Source organism: Alligator sinensis, unplaced genomic scaffold, assembly GCF_000455745.1.
Source record: "Alligator sinensis unplaced genomic scaffold, ASM45574v1 scaffold913_1, whole genome shotgun sequence".
Taxonomy (NCBI): domain Eukaryota; kingdom Metazoa; phylum Chordata; order Crocodylia; family Alligatoridae; genus Alligator; species Alligator sinensis.
Genome location: NW_005842501.1, coordinates 97,787 through 121,712, shown reverse-complemented (window position 1 = coordinate 121,712; position 23,926 = coordinate 97,787). Strand labels below are relative to the sequence as shown.

Below are 23,926 nucleotides of genomic sequence, written 5' to 3'. Positions count from 1 at the left end.
TGTGAGGATGAAGTGTATAAGGTCAGTAATATCTTTGGGTCTGTATTCTGAGTTGTAATCTTGTTTCTGTAGATATGTAAGGCAGGCTTGGATGCCATCCTGGTGTGGGACGTTGGTATGTAGGCTGGTAACATCCATGGTTGCTAGGAGTGTGTTGCTGGGAAGGTGGTCTATGTTTTTAAGTTTCCGTAGAAAGTCTGTAGTGTCTTGTACAAAACTTGCTCTGTGGGTGACAAGCGATTTTAGGATTGATTCAATGAAACCTGATATTTCCTCAGTTTGGTAATGTTTGCCAGACATTTAAGGCTAGTGAAAAACAAGGAACCACTGGAAAAAGGAAAGAAAGATGCAGGTCAAATATGGGAGTGAAGAGGAAGTTGAAATTTATGCAATGTAGTGGCTCACCATGTCTTTGAAAAGAGTCAACATTGAGGGGGGCTGCTGCTCAATCCGTACTACCATAGATTTTTGCAAAAGTATTTAGATAGATAGATACCATTAAGCTTGCCAGTCTTCAAGACCCTAAACAGTTTAAAAAACATACACCCATTACAAGACTCATTTCTGTGCACCCATTATAGTAGTCACACCCATGCACACACGCTCCCACACACCTGTCCACATTTCTTTCAGTTATATTTGCACTGTCACTTTGTTTCTACCTATGGTTGCTAGTCTTTTTGCCGTTAGCTCATATAAGTCACAGGTACTGTCACCGTTAGTTTCATTGTCTCTGTTGCTCTCTTCGTCATCACTGTCACTTGACCCGGTCAATTCGCTTTCTGAGTTTTTGTTGCTGCTTTCTTCCGGGGGGCGGGGGGAATCTTTGAAAAACTTGAACCAGTGGTCTCTTTTCCAGACAATGTTGACCACCTGTTCTCTGCCCTCTCCTTCCATTTTCTGGTAGTAGGACTGCAGCTTGCTCAGTCCCAGTTTTTCACAGTCCTTGACTGAGAGCTCCATGTTCCTGTATATCAGGAGGTTCCTGGTCTTCTGCAGGGAACTTCTGACACAGGAGATGAACTGGTCAAAGTAGGCTGTCGGTGTCCCCTGGCGTTTGGTCAGGTGCCTGTACAACGCTGTTTCTCGTCATCAGCCTGACCCCTGTCACCACCCAGTATACCTTCTTCCACACCTCCTTGGCATACGGACAGCCTCATAGGAGGTGGTTGATAGTCTCTGCTCTCCTTTGGCAGGTTTCCCTGGAGCAGTTGGGCTGACATCTCTGCCCCTCTCTGTGCCTCAGCATCCACACTAGGAATGCTCAGTGGGCTGCCAGTTCAGGTCTCTGTGATCATTTCATAGGCCCTTGTGAAAGATACACTCCCACATGGCCTGACAGCCATCACTGGGAAGCAACTCCACAGTCGACAGTCTGTCTCTGGCTCTTACTGCCTCCTGCATCTTCCTGTGGTTAGACATGGTCACCGGGGTTTCTTTGTGTAGGTTGTACATGCTCCAGAACTTGTCTATTACCTTGCAGAACTACAGATGCTTGTTAATTTGAAATATATGCAAGGGAATTAACAAGGTTAATATGCATGGTCTACAGCCTCAGGAGGTGCCCTGCAAAGTACCTGATGAAGCAGGCTGTTTGGGACTCTGCTCCAGTCACCAGCTTGCAAATCTTGCTCATGTACATCGCCTGGGATGTCTGGAAGGATGTCTGGAATTCACCTGCCTCTGGCCCACTTTGTCTTGTACAGAGTCTTCCTCACCATCTTCTCCCATCTGGATCCTCAGAAGAAGGCAGAATATCTCTGGATTCTGTGGGTGATATACTTCGGCAGAGAGTAGACCAGTGTGGTGTACAGAAACATTGGTAGCAACACTGCCTTCATGAATACCATGCACCCCCTGCATGGAGAGGTGGTGCACACGCCACAGACCCAAAAATCTGTTTTGCCTAGGCCTCCGTCTTTTCCCAGGCCTTCCTTCTGCTCAACTCAGGGTTGAACTCCACCCCACGGATCCTTATCCCCTCACGGGAGACAGAGATCCCCGGGAACAACAGGTCCCTGAACTCACCCACAGCCAGGAAGGTACTTTCACTCATGTTGAGGCTTGGCCCCACCTGCCACTTCATAGACCTGCGTGTGCTTCAGCATACATCTTAGTCAGATGGGCTGCATTAATCTAGTGTTGTGGTAGGTTCCCATCTGTATGTTTACCCAATATGGGCCATGTGTTTTACAGGCATGCTCAACATTGGCTACATTTAATCAATTTCATAGTTGGTTTTCACGACTGAGCATATGCTGTTTCTAGAAGCAGTTTAAAATGATAGACAATGTATTTAATGAGGTTTTTCTGTATGCAAATATAAGAGGAGGGATGTTTTTTCCCCATGCTGATTGGGGGAAAAAAACTAATCTTATATTCAAGTAAATACAGTACGTTTTGGGGGAGATGCTTAGTGGGTAATTTTATACAATTTGTTTTGAGCTTACAGCTCTAAGTCATTAAGAGGACATGTGGCCAGACTTGTATATTTACATTATTTTGCTTGAGCAAGAACTATAAAACTCCATAGAGGTTTATCTTTAACCGTTACTTCTTGTAAACTTTTCCCACTTCTCGTATCTTAGCTTTGCTACAGAAAGGAATACTTTCCGATACATGGAAATTATGGTTTAACAATATACCATTGTTATACATCTATTTTTATAAGTGTATAAGTAGTTAATTTGTTTCTTGTATCAGAAATAATTTCTAATCACTTCCCTTTGAAAACTGGGTCTTGGTCAAAGAAGCCTCATCAGGCTATAGCACAATACAGTCAAAACCCAGTGGTTGTTCACATCACAGTTTTATACATATAAATGACAAGCCTGAAAAATGAAGATGGTAACTTCACTGAAAAAGGTATAAACAAAGAACAGCCACATATTCTGTAATAATTCAGAGCACTGAAATCTAAGGAAACTTCTTACCAGAAAATTAGGAAATTTGATCTTCAATTTAGTTAACACATGAACAAGTTCATCAAATTCTATAAATATAAAGGAGATTGTGGTGACAGCTCCAGCTGTTTGAACACTCCAATTTCGATCTAGGCAGTCCAGAGCTCCAGAACCATACAAGTAAAGAGTGTCGCCCTCCACTTCAACTAGGTGACAATCTAGGACAGATAGGCCTTGTACAGCATTGCTCAGTATTGAATCGAGAGACCTAGCAGAGAAGAAAGGACACGTATCATTTAAAATAAAAACCTTTAGATATATTTGACTAAAATAAGCGTCAGTCCTGCAATTCATCAAATGAATTAATTTGAGTAATTTTGATACTCAAATGAGAAACCTATACACTGAAAGCTCCTCACTTTAATCAGTATCTTCAATATTTGATGACCTCTCAAAAAGGCCATAGATATATATCTCAAGGTAGGCACCTAAAATACTGCAAGCAAACTAAGCACGTTCTTTGAAATTCAAGGAGATATTTGATTACTAGCCAACTGCCCATCAAGAATGATTGGGGGGGGAGGGGGTGGGGGCTGAGATGGAGTGCCACCACCTAATGCCCCATGCTGCCGCTGTTCTGCCTCTTGCAAGGAGCAGGATGGGGGAGCCGCGGCCAGTGCTGCTGGTCCTGGCTCTTCCAGCCCCAGTCTGGTCCTTAGCGCTGCTTGGAGGGAACAGGGTGAGGGAGCCGAGGCCAGCAGTGCTGGCCCACCCTCTGTCCAGTCCTCGATGTGGCTTTGGAATTATGGCAGTGCTCCCTCACACTTGGAACACTGATTGGCTGTTTCTGTCAGCCAATCAGAGTGCGAATAAAGCATTATGGACAGACGAACAGACAGATAGACTTAGGCTTTTATAATATTAGAATTGTGTTATTGTAGACTTCTAAAATCAAACCTTTAAGTTTATTCAGGAAATAAAATTCTGCCCTGCAAAGGTTATTCAATATGATAAATTTACTCATGAGATTGCTTCCCTACAGGTTACTCATGTGAATAAGAGTTTGCAGGATCAACTATCATTTTAAGACCAAAACACTGAGATTATAAAACCAAAGAAATAAGGACAATAGTGAAAGTTGTTACAGGCTGCCTCATTTACTACTTAAAGCTCATTCAGCATGTATTTTGTCTAACACAATACCAACTCATGATTTAAGACAGGGCTGTCCAACTTCTGAGCAGCTCAGTGCTGCACGCCCTCCTGGCCACATGCCTGTGCACATGCACACTTTTCCCCCTTCTCCCCAGCTACACACGTGCTGGCTACAAGCCCCATGGCCAGACACCTGCACTGGCTGCATGTCCCTCCCTCCAGCCCCCCACAAATCACATGCCTGCACCAAACATATGTCCCCCCCAACCACACACTTGTGCCTGCAGCACTTCTCCCCACCAGATTCCTCACATGTCCGTAAGTAGGTGCCCCTCCTGCTACACAGACTCTGGGCCTCCTGAACCATGGGCTCCCTGGGTGCTGCAGCCTGGCACCACCCTAACCGCAAGGAAGGGATTAAAAATGGAAGCTGGATGAGGTAGGAGGAGCCCAGAGACCACAGGGACAGCAGCTGGAAAGCAATGGGAGAAGCCCAGCAGGCTACCATTTGGACAACCCTATATTAATTCATAACTATGGCTTAGTGTATCATCTGGTTATGCATACTGAATTATCTTCAAGGATAATTACATTACACTTCTGGAGTGTGAACAAGCACTTGCTGCACCTGGTTTAAGTGCAGGCAACTTACTTTAAGCCACCTCCACCTAGACAAGTAGCAGATCCATGCAGCAGTTCACTGCTCTCAGGAGTGGCATGTACATACATTCATCACTTGTGGAAGCCATGCAGGGAACCAGTGTAATGGTTAACTGCACAGTTACCTTGAGACCAGATACACATGCAAAGTAGCAATCATGCCATAAAAGGCTCCAACCAGCTATAAAAGTTAGACTCAAAATGTGTACTAACATTTTAGCTGGTTGCTATTAAGCTTTAAAATTGCATTTAGCGGGGTCTCCCAATAACCATAGGCTGCAAGTCCCAAGTCCTGTAACAGCTGGGAACAATCAGCGCTAGCAGCTACGGACTCTGGGGCCTGGAAGAACCCCACAGATGCTAGGACCCAGGGTCCCATAGCTACAGAGGCTGGGTCTCCACAATGTGCCCCTTGGTGCAACACCCAGCCACAGGGGTATGTGGGGTGCCTCCACAGTTGGGTGCCTCTCAGCTGAGGAGGCTCCCAGTCACTAGAGCTTGCTTCGTACAGGCTCCCTACATCAGCAATAAGGTGCAATAGGATCTGATGTGCAGTCCCACAATCTTGTCTCTTGCCATGCATGTGTGGCATTGGCAGGAGGCGTGATTGTGTGAATCATGCATTAGATCCCATTGCACATTTACCTGCATGTGTAGAGGGGTATACAGACACACAAGTGCAGTTTCACCTTTGACTATTCTATGTCAGTAAAGAACATTAGAAATAACTTTTAGAGAAACAGCTCATTGAAGACATGGATGTTCCAAGCCAACTACTGTAGTTTATCATAAAGACAGTGATTCAGAAGCATATTAAAGGGCAAAAAACCCAAAACAAAAAAACTGTCACTGATTAATTCTGAAATAATCTGTTGTCTTGTAAAGGGAGAGAGCATTAAAATGTGTTAGAAATGTACAGGAAGTTTAGAAATGGAAAAAGAGGACTGAAACACTGAAAACTTTTTAAAAAGGCAATCCCTTCTTAAGCCTACATAGAAGACTTACAGAGGTGATAAGGCTCATGTTAGCATTAGCCTAGCTGACATGAGTAACAGTAACAATGAAAAATATGGAAGCATGAGGAGAGCGTATGAGAGGAACAGTGATACAAATTGCACTAGGTCCCCAGACTTGAGAGGGTCCCCCCAACATTATGAGAATTTTCTTTCTTAATAGAGATTAAAATGAGTAAAATAATAATTGCAAGTAATGTGTGTAAATAAAGCAGAAGTATGATCTCCAGAAATTTATTTCAAAACTTATGAATTCAAAACTCATAAATATAAGCAGAGATGATAAATACAAAAGTTAGAAATATATATGCTAAATATAAGCAAAGACAGCACTGTCAGTCACATTGTGAAAAGGAAAAATGCAAATGCAGTCAAGATGTGTGACAAATATAAAAGAATATTCCATATAATTTATTTTAAAATGTTCAACTTTTTCCAGCAAGTCAGTCAACAATTTTAGCAAAAAGTGATAAATATTGTAAGGACATGTTCAATTGTAAGAGATGCTTTGCCCTCAACCTTGACTGATCCATTGTTGTACAGCACTAGTTCTTGACACATCTGAGCACAGTAAATGCTCTTTATGCACTGGCCACAGAGACTGGTATGCAGCAAAAATTGTGCAACAATAAGGTTGGGGAGAAGTTTTTGCAGAGAGACTTCATACAGGTAATTTAATAAATGAAATGGTAATATTATTTGGGGGCAATAAAGTCTTTGTAAATACATTTGAAGACTATTACTTAATCTTTCTCATCACCGGTGATAACTTCAGTAGAACACAGATTAGAAAGTCATTGAGATGAGCATCATCCTTATCGAGAAAAGTTCAAAGTTCAAATTTTTGACAGATACATACCATTACAGCAAAATTGTTTTTAAGTTGCCTGTGACAGAGTCCGTGATAGGAAAGGAAATACTGTCCTTAAGTTGGTGCTTTACATCATCAGGGCTGTCTTGATTATTTGTATCACTGCATCCTTTTAGAAAGGGGTTTTGACCCTGGAACATCAATGCCAAATTTGTGGCAGCATGCAGACGCTCATCATAAATCTCTCTCACTTGTGCCAGTTCAATGAAACGACACTTTATGTTGCCTTTTTTAACATCAGTGTCGCATCTCTGAGCTGCAGGACAAGACTGATGGGAATTGAAGTTTTCAGCTAAACTGAAGTAAGTAGAACACATTTAAATTCTGACACATATTTTATTAGTCCAGCAATCTTGCTTCTGATTTTGGCAGTCAGGCTCAAGTAATCTAACTCATTCAATGCTACTTGTAAGCCTTTCAAAATCTTGACAAAACAGCAGATACAATCAACACGTGCAGCCCAACTATTAAACATAGAATGGACTGAATCTGGAATAGTGTTCTTCAAAATTTCCCCTTGCTTGTGCTCACAATATCATACAATAACTGAAGAGACCCAAAGAAAGTAATATAATCAGTTGAAGACTCAGCTGAATTGGCACCAATGGAGTTCAACCTGTGATATAGGGATAAAAACGTTTGGGGATTCTTGTCAAGAAGTACCATCTGAGCTCCAGAATATTTTCCTGCCATACTGTTATCTTTATGCTTGTAATCAAAGAGCTTAAAATCTAATCCATGTTTATGTATGGAGTGGTGAATATTCTCAGCTATTTTCTTGCATGTGTCTTCTTAGTAAAGTATCTGAAGCACAAAAATCCTTGAACCGAAAAGTTATCAGCAGCTGTGTGATGAATACATCTGATCAATAGTGTTGTTTGTTCTTTGTGCAAGCCATCTGGTATTAGACATTACTGAAAATATTTGGCTTCTCTAACCTCAGCACCTGACAAAGTAGGTTCTTGCCTATAAAACCTCATGCCTATGAACCAGGTCAGTCTATAAAGTGCCACCTTGCACTATCTTCTGCCTAACTTCATGAAGAATAGTTTTCTTCACCTGCCCTTCACTTTCCTGAATCAGATCATTCTGGCTCCAAGGTGATAAGTAGTACCTTGAGTCCTCTGATGTTCCTGTGCCTTTTCTACATGGTCAACATGTTCTCCTAAAATGTGACCATACTTGACTAACAACTCAATAAATATCCAAAAAATGCCATTGGATTTAATGCTTGCAACTTCTCACAGAAAGATAATGTTTGGTCTCCAAAAAACAAACAACATCTAAAATACTTGAGAAAAAATTTGCAAATGAAAGCAATTCTAAAATGTAAGTAGTGGGTGGTTTTATTGCATCAATCTTCTGGTCTCCATCCATTTCATATAGCATGTTCTATGTGTACATAGAGCCAGCTGTGACCTGTGGTCCATTCACCCGGGGTGCCCAAGGTTGGAAAATACCTAATGTAGCTGGATCATGAGGGAAAATTTGACGTACAATGCAATAAACAGCATGCTCCGTCACTGCCATCCAAACGCATTGAATTTGTTCTCAGTTAGAAAGTGTATAGGAGAGAATGCAAAGGGAAATACTTCTCCTTTAGCCTCCCTTCTGGAAGGATTTTTATCACCCACTTATGAAGCACACACCTGTCAGCATTATCTTGTTTGATAAGCCCTTCACTTGAGAGAACAATTCTCAACAGAATATGGGTCATGTTCATACTCATCCTCAAGATGTGTTTTAGCTACATGAGGATGGTTACTGTCATTTCTCTCTCCTCAAGAGTCAAATGGATTCTGCTCTCCCTTCTCATTTTCATCTGATTCTAAGTGTGGTACAACTGATGTTTTACCAGTCCCTGGAAATTCCCCACTGCCTGGAACTGATATCCATCCAAAATGTTTTCCCTGCTTATTCTTCTTCGTTTTCCCTTCTTTTCCTTTGTGTGGCACCTGACTTGTTTACAAGTATGCATTTCATAGTTAACTTTCTGTTCACAGGTAAGAGAAATTTAATGCAAGGGAGTCGTTAGGCCACGGCCTTGGACTTGGGCCTCAGCCTACCTGGTGTGGCTGCTCATCCCAGCCTGCCACCTCCTCAGCAGAGCGCTGGAATAGACACAGGTGGCCAGAACCTTCCAGCTAGGCCTGGCCACGCACCCACTCCCTGCCACCAGCTGCCAGCTAGAGTCAGCTGACGCATCACCCCTTCCAATATAAACCTCTGACCTGGAAGAAGCGTCTGGGCGACAAGGCTCAACCTTGGACCTAGCCTGCTTTACCCTTGGCTCATGCCTCTCCTAGCTCTCCAACAGATTCTCTGAATATCCAGCCTGGCTTGCCCAGGGACCCTGAGTTTGGCCTGGCTGTTTGGATCACTTACCCAACTCTTTGGTTTGATCTCCTGGATACTTGACCCGGCTCGTCTCCTGACCCAATGCTCTGCCTACCCACTGGATCTCTGACTTGGTTCTCCATTCAGATATTTTTGGCCCCTGGCTTCCCTATTTTAAGTCTCTGCACACGTCCCTCAGATCTTGGCTGTTTCTCCTGACCTTGGGTGACCCCCCAGGCTTAGTTGTCATGCCAGGCCATGTGGCACTAGTATAATCATAGACATTTCTTTACAGCTAGGGACCGCCCCCCAGGCTTATGCTTTCTAGGCTGGAGGTCATATCCCTCCTGCTCTGTCAAGACAGAGAGATGTATACCTACCGTGGAATGGATCTAGATATGGGGTTTTTTGTACAAGCGTTTTGGGGGGTTTTTTGGGTTTTGTTTTTTTTTTTTTACAACTCCCCCCCTTTTTTTTTTTAAACTTTCTTTTGTCTTCAAGATATTTTACTTTCCAGAATCTGCCTTCCTCTAAGCTTTACTTCTCCCTTTATCAATTAATTTCCTCTGCATATGATCTTATCTTGCGGTTTGAGTAGCATTACTATCATCATCGTTGTTGTTGTTGAATTATTCTCTTACCCCTCTCTTTCTCAGATCTTTCACTTCCTTTTCAACCTTTGCACAAAATGCCAGGATTAATATACAAGCAACATAATGACTGGAGGTCTATTCTTTCCTAAACAGGTCCTATATAGTTCTCAGAACTTATAATTAATATTAAATATGAACTTTGTGTATCAATTACAGACTGCTAGGAGATGAGAAAAAGATCTGATTTACCTGCTGAAACATGATTCTTCTCCTCATCTTCATACGTGATTATGAATGATATGAGTAATGATATAGTGATAAAACTGGCCTTCCTCTCTTAAAACACTTTAAAAGACTTTAAGAAATCAGAGAGTGCTTCATAGATTCATAGACTGGAAGGGACCTTGCAAGATCATCGGGTCCAGCCCCCCTGCACTAGGCAGAAAAGACAACTGGAGTCAGGTGACCTCACCAATGCTGAGTAAAGCAGAAAAATCACTTCCTTCGGTTTGCTTCAGATGCATTGGTAGATGCACACCAGAGCCTGTAAGTATGTTGGGGATTGTTCATCCCCAGATGGAGCACTTTACACTTCTCAATGTTGAACTTCATCTGGTTCCAATCTACCCAACGTGCCAGCCTATCTAGGTCTGCCTGTATCCGCAGTCTATTTTCAAGTGTGACCACACTCCCCCAGAACTTGGTGTCGTCCACGAACTTGGCTAGTGAGCTCTTCACCGCCACATCCAAATCATTGATAAAGATGTTAAAAAGTACTGGAGCAAGAACAGACCCCTGAGGAACACCCCTAGCCAGTTCTCTCCAGGACAACATAGATCTGTTCATTAGAAGTCTCTGGGTCCTACCCCATAGTCAGCTTCCTACCCACCTAACTGTCAAGCAGTTAAGCCCACAATTCTCCAATTTGCCTGTGAGAACATCAAGGGATACCAAACCAAAGGCCTTTGGAAGTCTAGGTATACAATGTCGACCTCCTCTTTCTTATCCAGGTGGCAAGTTACCTAGTCATAGAAGGAGATGAGATTGGTAAAACAAGACCTGCCTGCAACATAGCCATGCTGGCAGTCGTTCAGAATCCTACCTTCTGCAAGCATATTGCACATAGACTCTTTGATGAATTTTTCCAGGATTTTCCCTGGGATAGAAGTTAGGCTAACTGGCCTATACTTGCCCGGGTCCTTTCTCCTCCCCTTTTTGAAGATGGGCACAACATTGGCCCTCTTCCAGTACTCAGGGACCTTCCTCAAGAGCCACGAGTTTTGGAAGAGTTTCACCAGAGGTCCTGCAATAACTTCGGCCAGCTTCTTCAGCACTCTCAGGTGAAGTTCATTCGGTCCTGCTAACTTATAAGTGTCTAATTTTTCTAACTGATCACATACCAGCTCAACATCAGTGGTAGGAAGGCAGTCATTCCCACCATGCCCATTCTGAACCTTATCTAGTATGATTTTCCCCTTAGTCCAGTGAAATACCAAAGCAAAGTAGCCATTCAGGAGTTCAGTTTTCTCCAGAGCATCAGTAGCCAACTATCCTGAATTAAGCCATGGCCCCATGCTTCCACTTGTTTTCTTCCTGTTCCCTACATAACTAAAGGACTTCTTATTGTTCTTGATTTCTGTTGCTAGTTTAAATTCAGTTGCATTCCTCATGGTATGACTGGCCTAAAAAATGTCCTGTGTTCTGCATTATAGTTCTCAACTGATCTCACCTGGGAAGTTGAAGGGCTCCCCCTTCCCTCATCTCAAAACAACTTACATACATCAAGCAGGGCATTTTAACACATGCACAGGGGGACGGGGGAAGGGGGCGGGGGGAAGGAGAAGGGCAGGCACTTTAATTAGTGGGCCACACTAATTAAAAGCACCCGAGTGTCATGTGTATCAGTGTCCCCACGCTGAAAAATGGTGGAGGGGCGCTTTGAACTAAAGCGCAAACAAGCTTTAGTTCAAAGTGCCCCAATGCCATTTTTCAGCGTGGGGACACTGATGCATGGTTAATTGAGTCTGCTCCAACACAATGAAATTTCCACAGCAGCCTATAGTAGCCAAGGTAAAAATCAGAACAGTCAACAACAAGCAACAAAGCTATGTCTTCTGTTAACTTAAAGAAGTATGATGACTTTTTTTTTATTTCATATTTTTTAAATTGTATAAAAGGCCTGATACACTTGCACCAAAGTCTTTTCATCATCATAACACACGTCATAAAGGGAGTAATGGGTTCCCTTGGTAATCTCACATTATAAGATATTGTAAGTGTTCCATAGTCATTTTACATTACGTTATACTGAAAAGGGATCATAACATGAATTTCCTCAATCTCCCACTACAACATATTTTTACAGTGTCTGGATCTTAAGTTCATATTGTCTTTGTAATGAACTCAGTCACTGTAAGACAATACATGTACCATATTAAAATGCATACACACTTGCATATTCATTACTGTTGCAAGGCATATCTAGAGCATTATATTGAAAGGTTCTTTTGAAGAGATGTAATATCGTAAATTGCTGATGGATGAATACAAATGTTTGAACTTCTTTAAGATGCCCAATCAGTTCACAGAATTTTTTAAAAACCACTTGCATCCAGACCGACTCCTATATTAAATTCTAGGTCTCTAAAGTATAAACGGATGAGGTAATAGGGCTAAGCTCTGATATGACACTGATGACAGCAGTGGAATCACAGAGCACAATATATATTGTATTATCTGATTTTAAAAACTGCATTATGCATATCAGTGTTAGACACCATTTCTGAATATATGACCTCAGAATATATGACCTCAGTAAATATTCAAAGTAAAAAGATATACTGGAGATAAAATACAAAAACAACTGCTTTAATGGCTCACAGTGCAGCTTTTTCCTACTTTTTAAGAATGGGTTTTTAAGATCAATATTAAACTTCTTAAAGTTTCCTTCAAGGTATTTATTTGAAAGTTACAGGCAAAATAGAAGTGTTACTGAGAATAAAGACTGGAAAAATATCTGACAATACCTTTATCAGTAACCCTCAGGAAAGTTACCTGCTTGATGATGAAGCAGACATTCAGAAATTGAAATACAATGCAGAGAAAAAAGTCCAAATAATCCTTTTATATTTTGATTTAAATGTAACAAAGACTTTGCTCAGTTCAACACATTTTGAACAGGTGGAAAATGAAACATTTTCTGATACTCAAACATTATTTTAGCCAGCTAAGCATAGGAAAAGCAGATGGAAGTCAACTATGACATACTGAGTCACTGGATGCATCTACACATGCGCTTTACTGAGGTGAGGGCTAATCAGCTCTGTAGTAATGCGTCATAGTCTACACAGACGCTGGTATTAGGGCACAGTAAAGTAATTAACTCCACTGTAAGGCAGTACTATCAGGGACAGTACTATCTTATGGCAGAGTCATTAAGTGGGATCAAATGCACGTGTAGATGGTGACCACTAGATGCAAGTGTCTATAATGTCTTTATAAATGATCTGGACTCTGGAGTCAGCGGCGGACTGGCCAAGTTCGCTGATGACACCAAACTTTGGGGAAGAGTCTTCACACTTGAGGATAGGTTGGTGATCCAGGCCAACCTCGATAGGCTTGCAAGGTGGGCAGACGAAAACGTGATGGCATTCAATACGGAGAAATGCAAGGTGCTCCACCTCAGGGAAAACCCCCCATATCACACTTACAGGCTCGGCAGTGCTACACTCGCTAGCACCACAACTGAAAGAGACTTGGAGTTCATGATCAATCACAAGATAAACATGAGCCAGCAATGTGATACTGCAGCCAGCAAAGCAAATAAAACTCTGGCTTGCATCTATCGATGCATCTCAAGCAAGACCCAGGATGTCATCCTCCCACTGTACTCTCCCTTGGTGAGGCTGCAGCTGGAGTACTGCATCCAATTCTGGGCTCTGCAATTCAGGAAGGACATGGAGAAGCTTGAAAGAGTCCAGAGGAGAGCCACACACATGATCAGAGGGCAGGAGAACAGGCCTTATGAAGAGAGGCTGCAAGCCATGGGACTCTTCAGCCTGGAGAAGTGCAGGCTCAGAGTTGACTAGGTGGCAGCCTATAAGTACATAAGGGGTGTGCATCAGGATCTGGGGGAATGCCTGTTCACCAGAGCGCCCCAAGTGATGACAAGGTCCAATGGTCACAAACTCCTGCAAGACCTTTTTAGGCTGGACATAAGGAAAAGCTTCTTTACTGTCCAAACCCCCAATGCCTGGAATAGACTCCCCCCAGAGGTGGTACAAGCACCCTCTCTGGACACTTTTAAGAAACACTTGGATGCTTATCTTGCTGGGATCCTTTAACTCTGCCTTCTGGCTCTTTGGGCAGGGGGCTGGACCCAATGATTTTACGAGGTCCCGTCCAGCCCTAATGTCTATGAACTCTATGAAATTGTACCCAGTCAGTCCAGCCAGCTGGGGGTCAGACCTTTATGGTGTTCAGTATGGGTTACTTAAAAAGACAGCTCTCTACAACTGTAAAGCTGGGACGACTGAGATTAGCTGGATACTTTTTTTGTGGTGTGGAGCAGAGACTTCCTGACAGAACATCCAAACTATTGCTCCTATTCATATAGGACATAGCAACAATTTCATCAGTTTACTGAAATCATTCAGACATTTTTTAGGCTTTTACCTGCGTGAACATGGTGGTATCTGAGATGCCCATTGTGCAAAACTTATTTAATCTTTAGTTTATGTAGTGTTCAGTGCAGACCTTCTAGATATCTAAAAACAAATCACTCACACACAATTATGAACATGTACACATGTGCATGCACACGCACACAGTATACAAAATCAATTTGTTCTATTTAAAAAAACTAATTAGGGGTACACTGATAAGAGATTTTGGGGGCTGATACCAATAGCCAATTTTTAGGGAGGCATATTGGCTGATACCGTTTTGATTTCCAATACAGTTGTATGCAGCTCGTAAGCCTGCTGTTGTGAAATGGGAGGGAGGAGGCAGATCAATGCCCCCCGCAGAGAGGGAGTGGGGCTGGGGTAGGGGTAGGCGGTGCCCAGCTGCGGTGGGGCAGGCGTGAGATGGAGCTACAGCTCATCCAGGGAGGGTGCAGGGTTCCCACCGCTCGTCCAGGAGTGCCGGGGGGGTGGCAGCAGTGCTGGGAGGGGCCTATTGGGGGGGGCTACAGCCACCCCAAATTTCACTGTAGCGCCCTCATTAGTCCCCTCCCAGCGCTGCTGCTGCCCACCCTGAGTGCAGAGCAGCCCCTGGCCCCAGCCCACAGCTGCAGCCCACCACGCGAAGATCTGGAGGCACACCCATGCTCCCATGCCCTTCCGGACAAGCAGCAGGAGCAGCAGCAGGAACCGCTGAACAAGCCGTGCACAGCGGTGGGAGCCGCCCCCCACACTGCCCGGACAAGCCATGGCTCCATCCCACATGCACTGCACCACGACTGGGTAGTGCCTACCCCAGCCTCACACCCTCCCTCACCGCGGAGGGGCACTGATCTACCCCTCTCCCCCATGTCCCTTCCCTCCTCCCTCCATTTCCACTACAACAGGCTTACCAGCTACATGCAGCTCTCCACGCTGCTGGGCTGTGCTCCTTGCCGCCTGCATGCTGCACTGTGGCTGCACACATGCACAGGCATTTATTGGCCAATTTATCAGCCACTTCAATTTCCGATATAGTCAATTTTCTTTACGTCAGTGCCGATTCAATAATCAGATCGATGTGTCGGTGAACCTCTAAAAATAATTGAACTATGTAACCTAGGATGTTTCAGATGTAACATGCTGATTTTGATGAGGTACCTATACATGTGCTTCATGAAATCTGGGAGAGAAACACAACAGTGCACTGGCAGTCTTAAGTTTTTGAACTGTGTTGTAATACGTTTTTGGTACAAATGTTGCAGACACTAGCAAGGGGGAAGCTCTTCTTGACTAGCTTCTTAAACAGGGAGAAATTGGTTGAGGATGTGAAGGTGAAGGCAAATTGGGTGATGGTGACCAGGGAAAGGTAGAGGTCAAGATCGTAAGGAAAGGAGAGCAACAGAACTTCAGAAAAGCAGGCCTTTAGAAAATCAGGCTAAGTATAGACATCTCAAAAACCCCAAGAAGGAATCAATGAAAACTTTATGATTTTCTCTAAGCTGCATGAGTTGGATCAGGAGTGAACAGAACACATGTTTGCCCAGGGGGGAATGGGTGGCATGCAGATGCCTGCACTGGCTGAGGTCAGAAGATGGAGGGCAGTTCTGCACCCCTCCCAGCATGCTGGAGACTGCTGAGGGTATCTGAGAGGGGACCACCCCTTGTTTGGCTGCTGAGCACACAACCCCAACCCCCTGCTATCACTGCAGACCCTCCCCAGGACCCAGCCCTAGACTTCCAGGAAAGCCTCAGAGTGGGTCATCATGGCACACCACCCCCACCAGGCTACCTGGCATGCCATGGTGACCTGCTTTGACACTCTCCTAGAAGGGGACTGGGGGCATGCACCCCTCAGGCAATCAGGGTTGGCCCAGCCACTCCACAGAAGGAAGGAGTGGTACCCTGAAGCTCAGCACCAGAGGTAGCTGAGGGGCCTAATCCTTCCTTCTATGGAACGCTCCTGTTCCTGCTGCCCAGTGAAAGCCTCCTGATCTGTACTGGTGAGCTCCGAGGGACCCTATCTGAAAGACCCAATCCTTCCTTTTATAGAGCGCGCCTTTCCCTGCTGCCTGGCAAAAGCCTCCTAGAACTTGGTACTAGTGGCAGTGGGCAGGACGCATCCAGCACAGCCCAGGAGGCTTGCATCAAGCAGCAAGGACAAGGCTACCTAGAAAGAAGGATCAGGCCCCTCAGTTTGGTACCAGTGACGAATGGCAGGACAGATCCAACACAGCCTGGAAGGCTTGGTGCCAGGCAGCAAGGACAGAGGCACTCTACAGAAGAGAGGACTGGGCCCCTCGGCTGCTGCTAGTGCTGAGCTCCAAGGTGCCCGATCCTTCCTTCTACAGACCATCACTACTCCTGCAGCTCAGTGCAAGCCTCCCGGACTGCACTGGTGCTGAACTCCAGCAGGACGCACTCAACACATCCCGGGAGGTTTGCACCATGCAGCAGGGACAGGGTGTTACGTAGAAGGAAGAATCAGGCCCCTTGGAACTCAGCACCAGAAGCAGCTGGCAGGACATGCCAGCGCAGCCTGGGAGGCTTATGTCAAGCAGCAAGGAAAGAGGCACTCTACAGAAGGATTGGACCCTTCAGCTGCCACTGGTATCAAGCTCTGAGGGGCTCAATCCTTCCTTCTACAGAGTGCTCCTGTCCTTTCTGGCCAGCGCAAGTCTCCCTTTCCCCCCTGCCCCCACCCCTCCTCTGCCTGCCTGTGCTGGCTTGGGTCTGTGACAGCTTGGAGCAGCCAAGCACCCAGCAAGTGCTAGCGCACCTCCCTGCGAGGGAGGACTAGTGAAGGGAGCCACAAAGGTGCCTGAAATGCTCGGGGACAGTGACCTAATGTGAATCAATAGTGGATCTGGTACAGAAGTTCAATAGACCGGCTAAGGAAGGCCAAGGCACAAATCGAGATATAACTAGCAATGGATATAAGGTAACAAAAAAGTATGCTACCAGTATATCAGGAGTAAGAGAAAGACCCAGAAAGTGTATTTCTAGTAATGGATGATGCAGAAAAGGCTGAAGTACTTAATGCCTTTTTTACTTTAGTTTCCATGAATAAGGTCAACTATCAGATGACAAGAGAAGTGGACAACAAGTATATGGGAGAAAGTAAGCAGCCCAAAGTTGAGGGAAGTGTAAGTCAGAGATTACTTCATGTGGAAATAGATGTCGCCTTTGTGCCACCATAAGAATTTTTATGGCAGCACAAAGGCCAAGCAAACAGAGTGCCACAAATGCCCAACATTTGTGATCATGAAGTATGTGATATCCATTTGTGTTGCTACTTAGCAGCAGAGATGTTTGCTTTAAGACACAAGAATGCAAGCAGCTCATAACTGTCCGTGCACTCCAGCTACCCTGGGCAGGCACTGCAGGAGCCTGAACAGCCCGATCCTGCATGCTCCAGGAATTCCCATGCAGGATTGGGCCCCTCAAGCCCAGGAAGCGCCTGTCCAGCTTCTCCCACTTAGATGTGTCAACACTCCCGTGCAGTCCTGGGGCTGAGACCACCAATCAGCTGACTGGTGAGCTCAGCACCTGGACTGTCCTGGAGCTGGCTTTCCCCATTTAAAGGTACACACCCCAGAAGCATGTTTATGGAAATGGAGAACACATCGCCACTGTCTGACACACAATCAGCGGGTGGGAAGATAGATGATGCGTTTCACTCAATGAAGTGAATCAGCTGTACCAGGACACATTCTGGTTCTGCCTCACTTGGCAACATCTATTTCTAGCCTCAGAGAAGCTGGATGTTTTTAAGCCAGCAGGACTGAATGGGATCCTAGATTACTGAAGGAAATGGCTGAGGTAATTTTATAGTTATTTTCCTGAAAACCTGTGAAGGACAGGTGAGTTCTTAGATGACTAGAAAATGGCAATTAGAGTGCCTATCTTTAAAAAGGGAAAAAAGAGGATCAACAAAATTACAGACTAAATCAGTCTGACCTTGATACCAGGAAAAATTATGGATTAGGTCATTAAGGAATCGTTCTAAGCACCTGAAGGAGAACAAGTTGATCAGGAGCAGCCACTCTGGATTCATCAGGACCAAGTCATGTCTGACCAACCCGATTTCCTTCTGTGACAAGGTGAGAGGCTCTGCGGATAGGGAAGAGCAGTGGATATAATATACTTTGACTTTAGCAAAACTTTTGATGCTGTCTCTCACTGCGTTCTCTGTAGTAAGCTAAGGAGATATAGGCTTGATGAAAGTACTGTAAAGTAGCTGTATAACTTTGGATTAGTGACTCAATGTCCAGTTGGGATAAGGTATAAAGAGGGGTTACCAAGGACTCAGTCTTGAGTCTGGTATGGTTTAATATTCTCACTAAGGATTTGAAAAATGGGATTGAATACACACTTGGCAAATCTGCACATGAAACCATGTTGGGTGAGGCTGTAAGCATTCTGGAAGGCAAGGTTAGGATTCAGAACAACCTTGATAAACTAGAAAAATGGTCCAAAAACCAATCCAGTGAGTGACTGAAGTTCAATACCAACTTTTTAAAAGTAAAAGATGAATCCTTTCCATTAACAAAAAAAAAATCTCTTGGACAGTTATTTTTCCTGTAGGAGTAAAGTTAGCTGCTGGTCTCAGCCCACTGTTGGGTGGACAAGTACCTACATCATAAATAACAGCCAACAAGTGGTAGACTAGACAAAAGTCTGAACAGAAGAGGCAGACAAAGTACTTGGATCTTGTATATCAATTTCATTTCTATTTAGGTAGAAATAGTCATTCTAAAAAATGTAAAAATACAGTTATTACAGTCTGGAAAACCTTGCACCAGTTTCCTGTATTACTTTAACCTTTCTAATATAAATATTCTATTTTAAATAGAAGAACATTTTTGAAATGCAAACTGCAGTACTTTGAAGAAAGAAATTAATCTCATTCAAGAAGTAGGGAAAGGATGATTTGATTCTTTCATGTGACAGCAACTGTTGAAAAGGTAAAATTTTCAACCAAGAACCCCATCATTTTATATCACAAAATGAGTGACCTCTCAGTCATGTAATGCCTTAAGGCAACATTTTTATCATGACCTACATAATTCAATGAAAAAATAAAGTTTAGTAGCAACAAACATCCCCTCACCAGCCCCACAAACAAAGCACCTGAAGTGAGGTAAAACTGCAAAACAACTATCTAGCAACCACTATAGATCAAGGAGTTAGAAAGTGCTTTTAATATTTCAGATTGGAACAACTTGAAGAAAATATCTGCCAAAACAGGAGGGAGAGGTAATGAAGAAAAAACAGCTTTTCCTGTTTGAGCTAGAAGAAATATTTCCAGTAAAACACTTATATACCTGCTTTCTTCAGGAAAAACATAGGCTGTACTACCACTGATCTGAGACAGTTCATCATCTTTTTTATCTTGTTCTGAAGCAGACAAAAGGGCAACTCGATTTTGCTGCATCTCCCACTGACGAGCAATATTGCAAATTGTTAATCGTTTCTTTTCCTGGAACAAAATAAGAAATTATCTTAAGATGTAAACAACACACTGGAATATATTCTTTAATCAAGTCTTTTGGTTGAAGGATACTGCAGTATTGGTCATCAGCTATACATTAAGATCAATACTGCTTCCTAATGCTTCAATGCATGTTTTCCACTGACTGATGTTTTAAAAAAGATAAGGGGGTCACAGTAACAAGAAAAGCTGCATAATATAGTACTGAAAGTCAGATGATACATTAAAAGCCCAGCTTTAAACCAGCTAGTTTGGGTACCAGCATGGCCATGCCAACATGGAACTCAAAACAGACTGCTAAATCCACCCTGGAAACATGGTACAGTATACCCCAAAGCCCTCTGAAATAAATCACAACAAACAGCTAGAGCACTTCAGTAGTTCTGCATAGCTATTCGGGTTAAGTATAGACAGTTAAAAAGCCCAAGGCTGAAGCAATTCAATCTTCACAGGTTAGGCTACACTTTGTAGATTGAACTAATAAGGAAGTGAACAGACATTTACTTTTGATTCTGGAAATACAGTCACATGTCTACAGGTGACCCAGGCCAGAAATCTGGGAGCACTAGAGCATGCCTCCCTTGCTTGGCTGGAGCAGACAGCTTGGGCCAAGGATAGCCAGCCCACATTGTAAGGTAGGGATTGTCGGGGGAGGCGCAAAGCATCCTGGGATGCTGGGGGACTGTGAGTTAACTTGAATCTGGAGGGGATCTGGGACAGAGGTTCAATAAACCAATTTTACTTAAATCGGTTAAAATCTGATACTACATCCATCCAGGTTTATCTTAAACCACTTTCAAAATGGCCAAAACTGGTTTACGTGCACTGAACTTCTGTTGTTACAGATTTGAATCAGTTTCCGATCACTTATACTGGTGTATGTGTAATTTCTGTCCCTAGCTTTGGTGTAGCTCTACACATTCCCATTTACTTCACAAACCCTTGTCTTCACAGGGTGCACAGAAGTATATTACTGTATGCATTCAAGAAATTAAGCCCACTGTGAGCTCCATGCCACTGTGCCTAGACTACTACCAGTATCTAAGTTATCTGGGGTCTACCTACACTTCAGTCACAATAGTGATTACCCTTTAAATGTACTCTAAAGGATGGGGGGAAATGTTATTGTAAAAACAATAATGAAATTTGATGGAATTTTTCTTCTTATAAAACAATGCAACGTGATAGGTTTAACACCCAAGTCAAAACTCAGCCTAAGGCTGCTGGAAAGCAGAAGATGCACAGTAAGCTCTGCACACAGCTTTTAACTCAGCATGTTTTGTTGGATATCCGGAATTTTGCACTGCAACTGTAACTTTAAGCTTACAGTTCAGAGGATTTCTGTTGTGTCAATTTTACATTAATAAGTATAAATAATCTCTTTTTCAAATAGAAATCCATTACATTTATTTCACACAAGGCATTATCTTTACTGGCAACCATTTCCTTAATTCTAGACAAACCATCTTTCATGACCTGTCATCAATACGTTACATCTGATTAGCCTTTCATCACTTTGTAATGCTGCTATATAAACAACAATGCAGTGCTACATTTTAAAATTCCTTTGAAATTTACACAGCTAGAAGTTTCTCATTTTAGTAAGCTGTACACAGTGCATTACAGGACTGTAAAATCAGCACTGGTGCCTGCAGGAACTTATTTTTCAGTCCCTTAATATCCCGTTATTGGAATGCCTATCATTATTATATCCTCTACCACAGTAAGGCACTATGCATTATCACTAAAACACCGAGATGAAAAATAGTAATTATATATATTTTGTCATAGTAGTATCATAGTACTTAGGGTCAGGAGGGACCTAAACAGATCATCAAGTCCGACCCCCTGCCCCGGGCAGAAATGGGTGCCAGGATCCCCAGCCAAATATCTGTCCAGCCTCCTCTTGAAGACCCCCAAATGTCTGTAGACATTTGGCATCTGTATTAATACTCCATTAAGATTTAGAAGAAAGGGAGCAGTATGCACCTGTTTTAGAACTATTTTTTGAAAATGCATGTTTGAACATTCAGAAAGACAATAAATTATCAATTTAGATGTGGAAGGTTATTTTTTTATATAGCCTTAGTTGCTAGACTTTTTTAATTTCAAGTTGCATTTCTTGCAAGATGTGGATTCTGTATCTTGTTCTGTACAATGCACAGCTAGCCACATTATTCCAATATCCATAGACAAAAAAGCACTACAAAGTACAAAGTTTTATTAGCCTTATTTTGCAAACAGAAAAAAATGAAAATGTGTTTAAGTGGCTTGCCTGTGTAGTGCTTGCAAACCAAAAGACCCAGGGCCCAACACTTACCATATGCACTTGAATCCAAGCCGAGGCCAAGCTGGCTGCTGGAGTGGGGGAGGGGGAACAAGGTGGGAGGTGCACCAGGGCGACCCACAATAGGGATGGGGGAGCAGGCAAGTCTATGCTGCCTGCCCTCTACCCCCCAACCCCACCCCCTAGCTCCAGCCCCAACCCAGCCAGGCCCAGAGCTGATGTCACTGTTTCTGCCTGGCCAGGCTAGACCACCGTCTCCCCCAGAGCTGGAGCCAGAGCCACCCCAAAGGTCTGTAGTGGGGAGAACAGGAGGCAGGGAGGGAGCAACAGGGGGGCAAGTGCCACTGGGCACAGGCAGAAGAGGGCAGGCACAGGGGAAAAGTGGTAGAGGGGGATAGGCAGCAGAAGAGTGGGAGCAGGCACAGGGAAGGGCAAGGGATGGGGGTCTGGCTTATTGTTCCCTGCCACTACTTTCCCTGTCAATATTATGGGCAAAAATTTAAGACAATTCTCCAATAATTTATAATTTCCATGCACAGATTCTAATTATTGAGGGGTCATCTTAAATTCTAAGTCATTTTGGGTTGGGTAAATTCAATGTTAGATGTGTGATCTAGGCCAGGTACATTAACCCTCCTGTTTCCATCTGCAGAATTAATCTTCATACCAGTGGATGGTCTCTTACTGCTTAGCTGGATAATAACTACCACCATGGGGCCTGTCAGCACTACAGTAATACAAGCAAATAAGACTCTTCATATAGTAAAGCTATTAAAGAGCACATCTCAATGAGTGAACAGTTCATTGAAAAGAAAAAGTATATAAAACAGTAACTGACATCTCCAGACCTTCATGTTCTTATCTACAGATCCTTAACATTCTCTTAACACAGTCTTTCATATTCAATTTTTCTTCTTTTACTGACAAACTGGTAAACAATACAGCGGTGAAAGTTGACAACCATATTACTTCAAATTGTTCTGTATTCACTACAGTGAAACAATATGGTTTTTCCCCCCCATGATAAACCAGAGATTAATCTACTGAACGTTAAACTCTGATAAGATCATCATAAAGATGCTTAAATAGAAAATGTCATTGCAGTGAGATTAATGTATACAGAAAATACAGTAGATTAATCAAAGGTTTTGAACTTAAAATGTTTCTATTGGTTTCAGAGCCTTAACTAGTCTGAGATAGTCGACATATGCACAACGAAGAAGACTCTTTCACCAGTAAGATCTTTAAATCAAAATGTTTAAAAGCATTACATAGAGAAGTTAATACATACAACTGTATACTGTAATGCCTAAAATGGAGAGCAGAGTTACTCCTCCAAAGAGTTTCAAATAAATATAATTTCTTCATAAATTAAATAAGATTGAAAACAGTATTTGTTAACTGTGAAAGAGAAAAACAAGCGAGAGACAGCACACTTATCAAGCAGCGTAAAAAAATCAGTCTAACTTAAATTTACCACACTAAAGCACTATCTTGACAACCTTCTGTAGAAAAGTTCTCCGAAAAGACACTTGTTCGTATAGCTGTTTTCTTCACACTGAGCCATTCATAATAAAATTTCAAAATCAGTACATTTTGAGGAGTGTTCCTGCTTTGCATGAACATTAGTAATTCAGAGAAGGAAACAGAATGAACTACTGTATTTCACAGTGTATAAGTTGAGTTTGGAAGACAATTTTTAACCTTAAAATTCAACCTCCATTTATACAACGTTCCCCATCTCAGTGCGCAAGGCACTGAAAGCCCAGGTGGGCTCGTAGGAGAGGCATCGAGCTAGTGGGCTCCCAGAAAGTTGAATCAAGCCCCTGGAAGCTCAAGCAGCACACAGCCCACTGGTACCCTGCTTCCCCAGCCCCAGGGTGTGCTGCTGCCACAGAAGTAAGGACCTGGGCCCCCCGCAGCTCAGGGGCTGCCCAGCCTGACGTTACGTC

The 23,926-nt window shown here is 43.2% G+C and overlaps 1 protein-coding gene across 2 annotated transcripts in view; it reads right to left on the bottom strand.

Annotated features, from left to right (window-relative positions):
* LRRC49 (leucine rich repeat containing 49) overlaps positions 1 to 23,926 on the bottom strand; it is a 131,408-nt gene that overhangs the window by 24,494 nt on the left and 82,988 nt on the right. For both annotated transcript variants that reach the window (XM_006031364.3, XM_006031365.3), the window contains 2 exons: positions 19,521 to 19,675; positions 2,934 to 3,171 (listed from right to left, as the gene is read on the bottom strand). In XM_006031364.3, the coding sequence (XP_006031426.1) occupies positions 2,934 to 3,171; positions 19,521 to 19,675 (393 nt within the window). The remainder of the gene's footprint in view (positions 1 to 2,933; positions 3,172 to 19,520; positions 19,676 to 23,926) is intronic.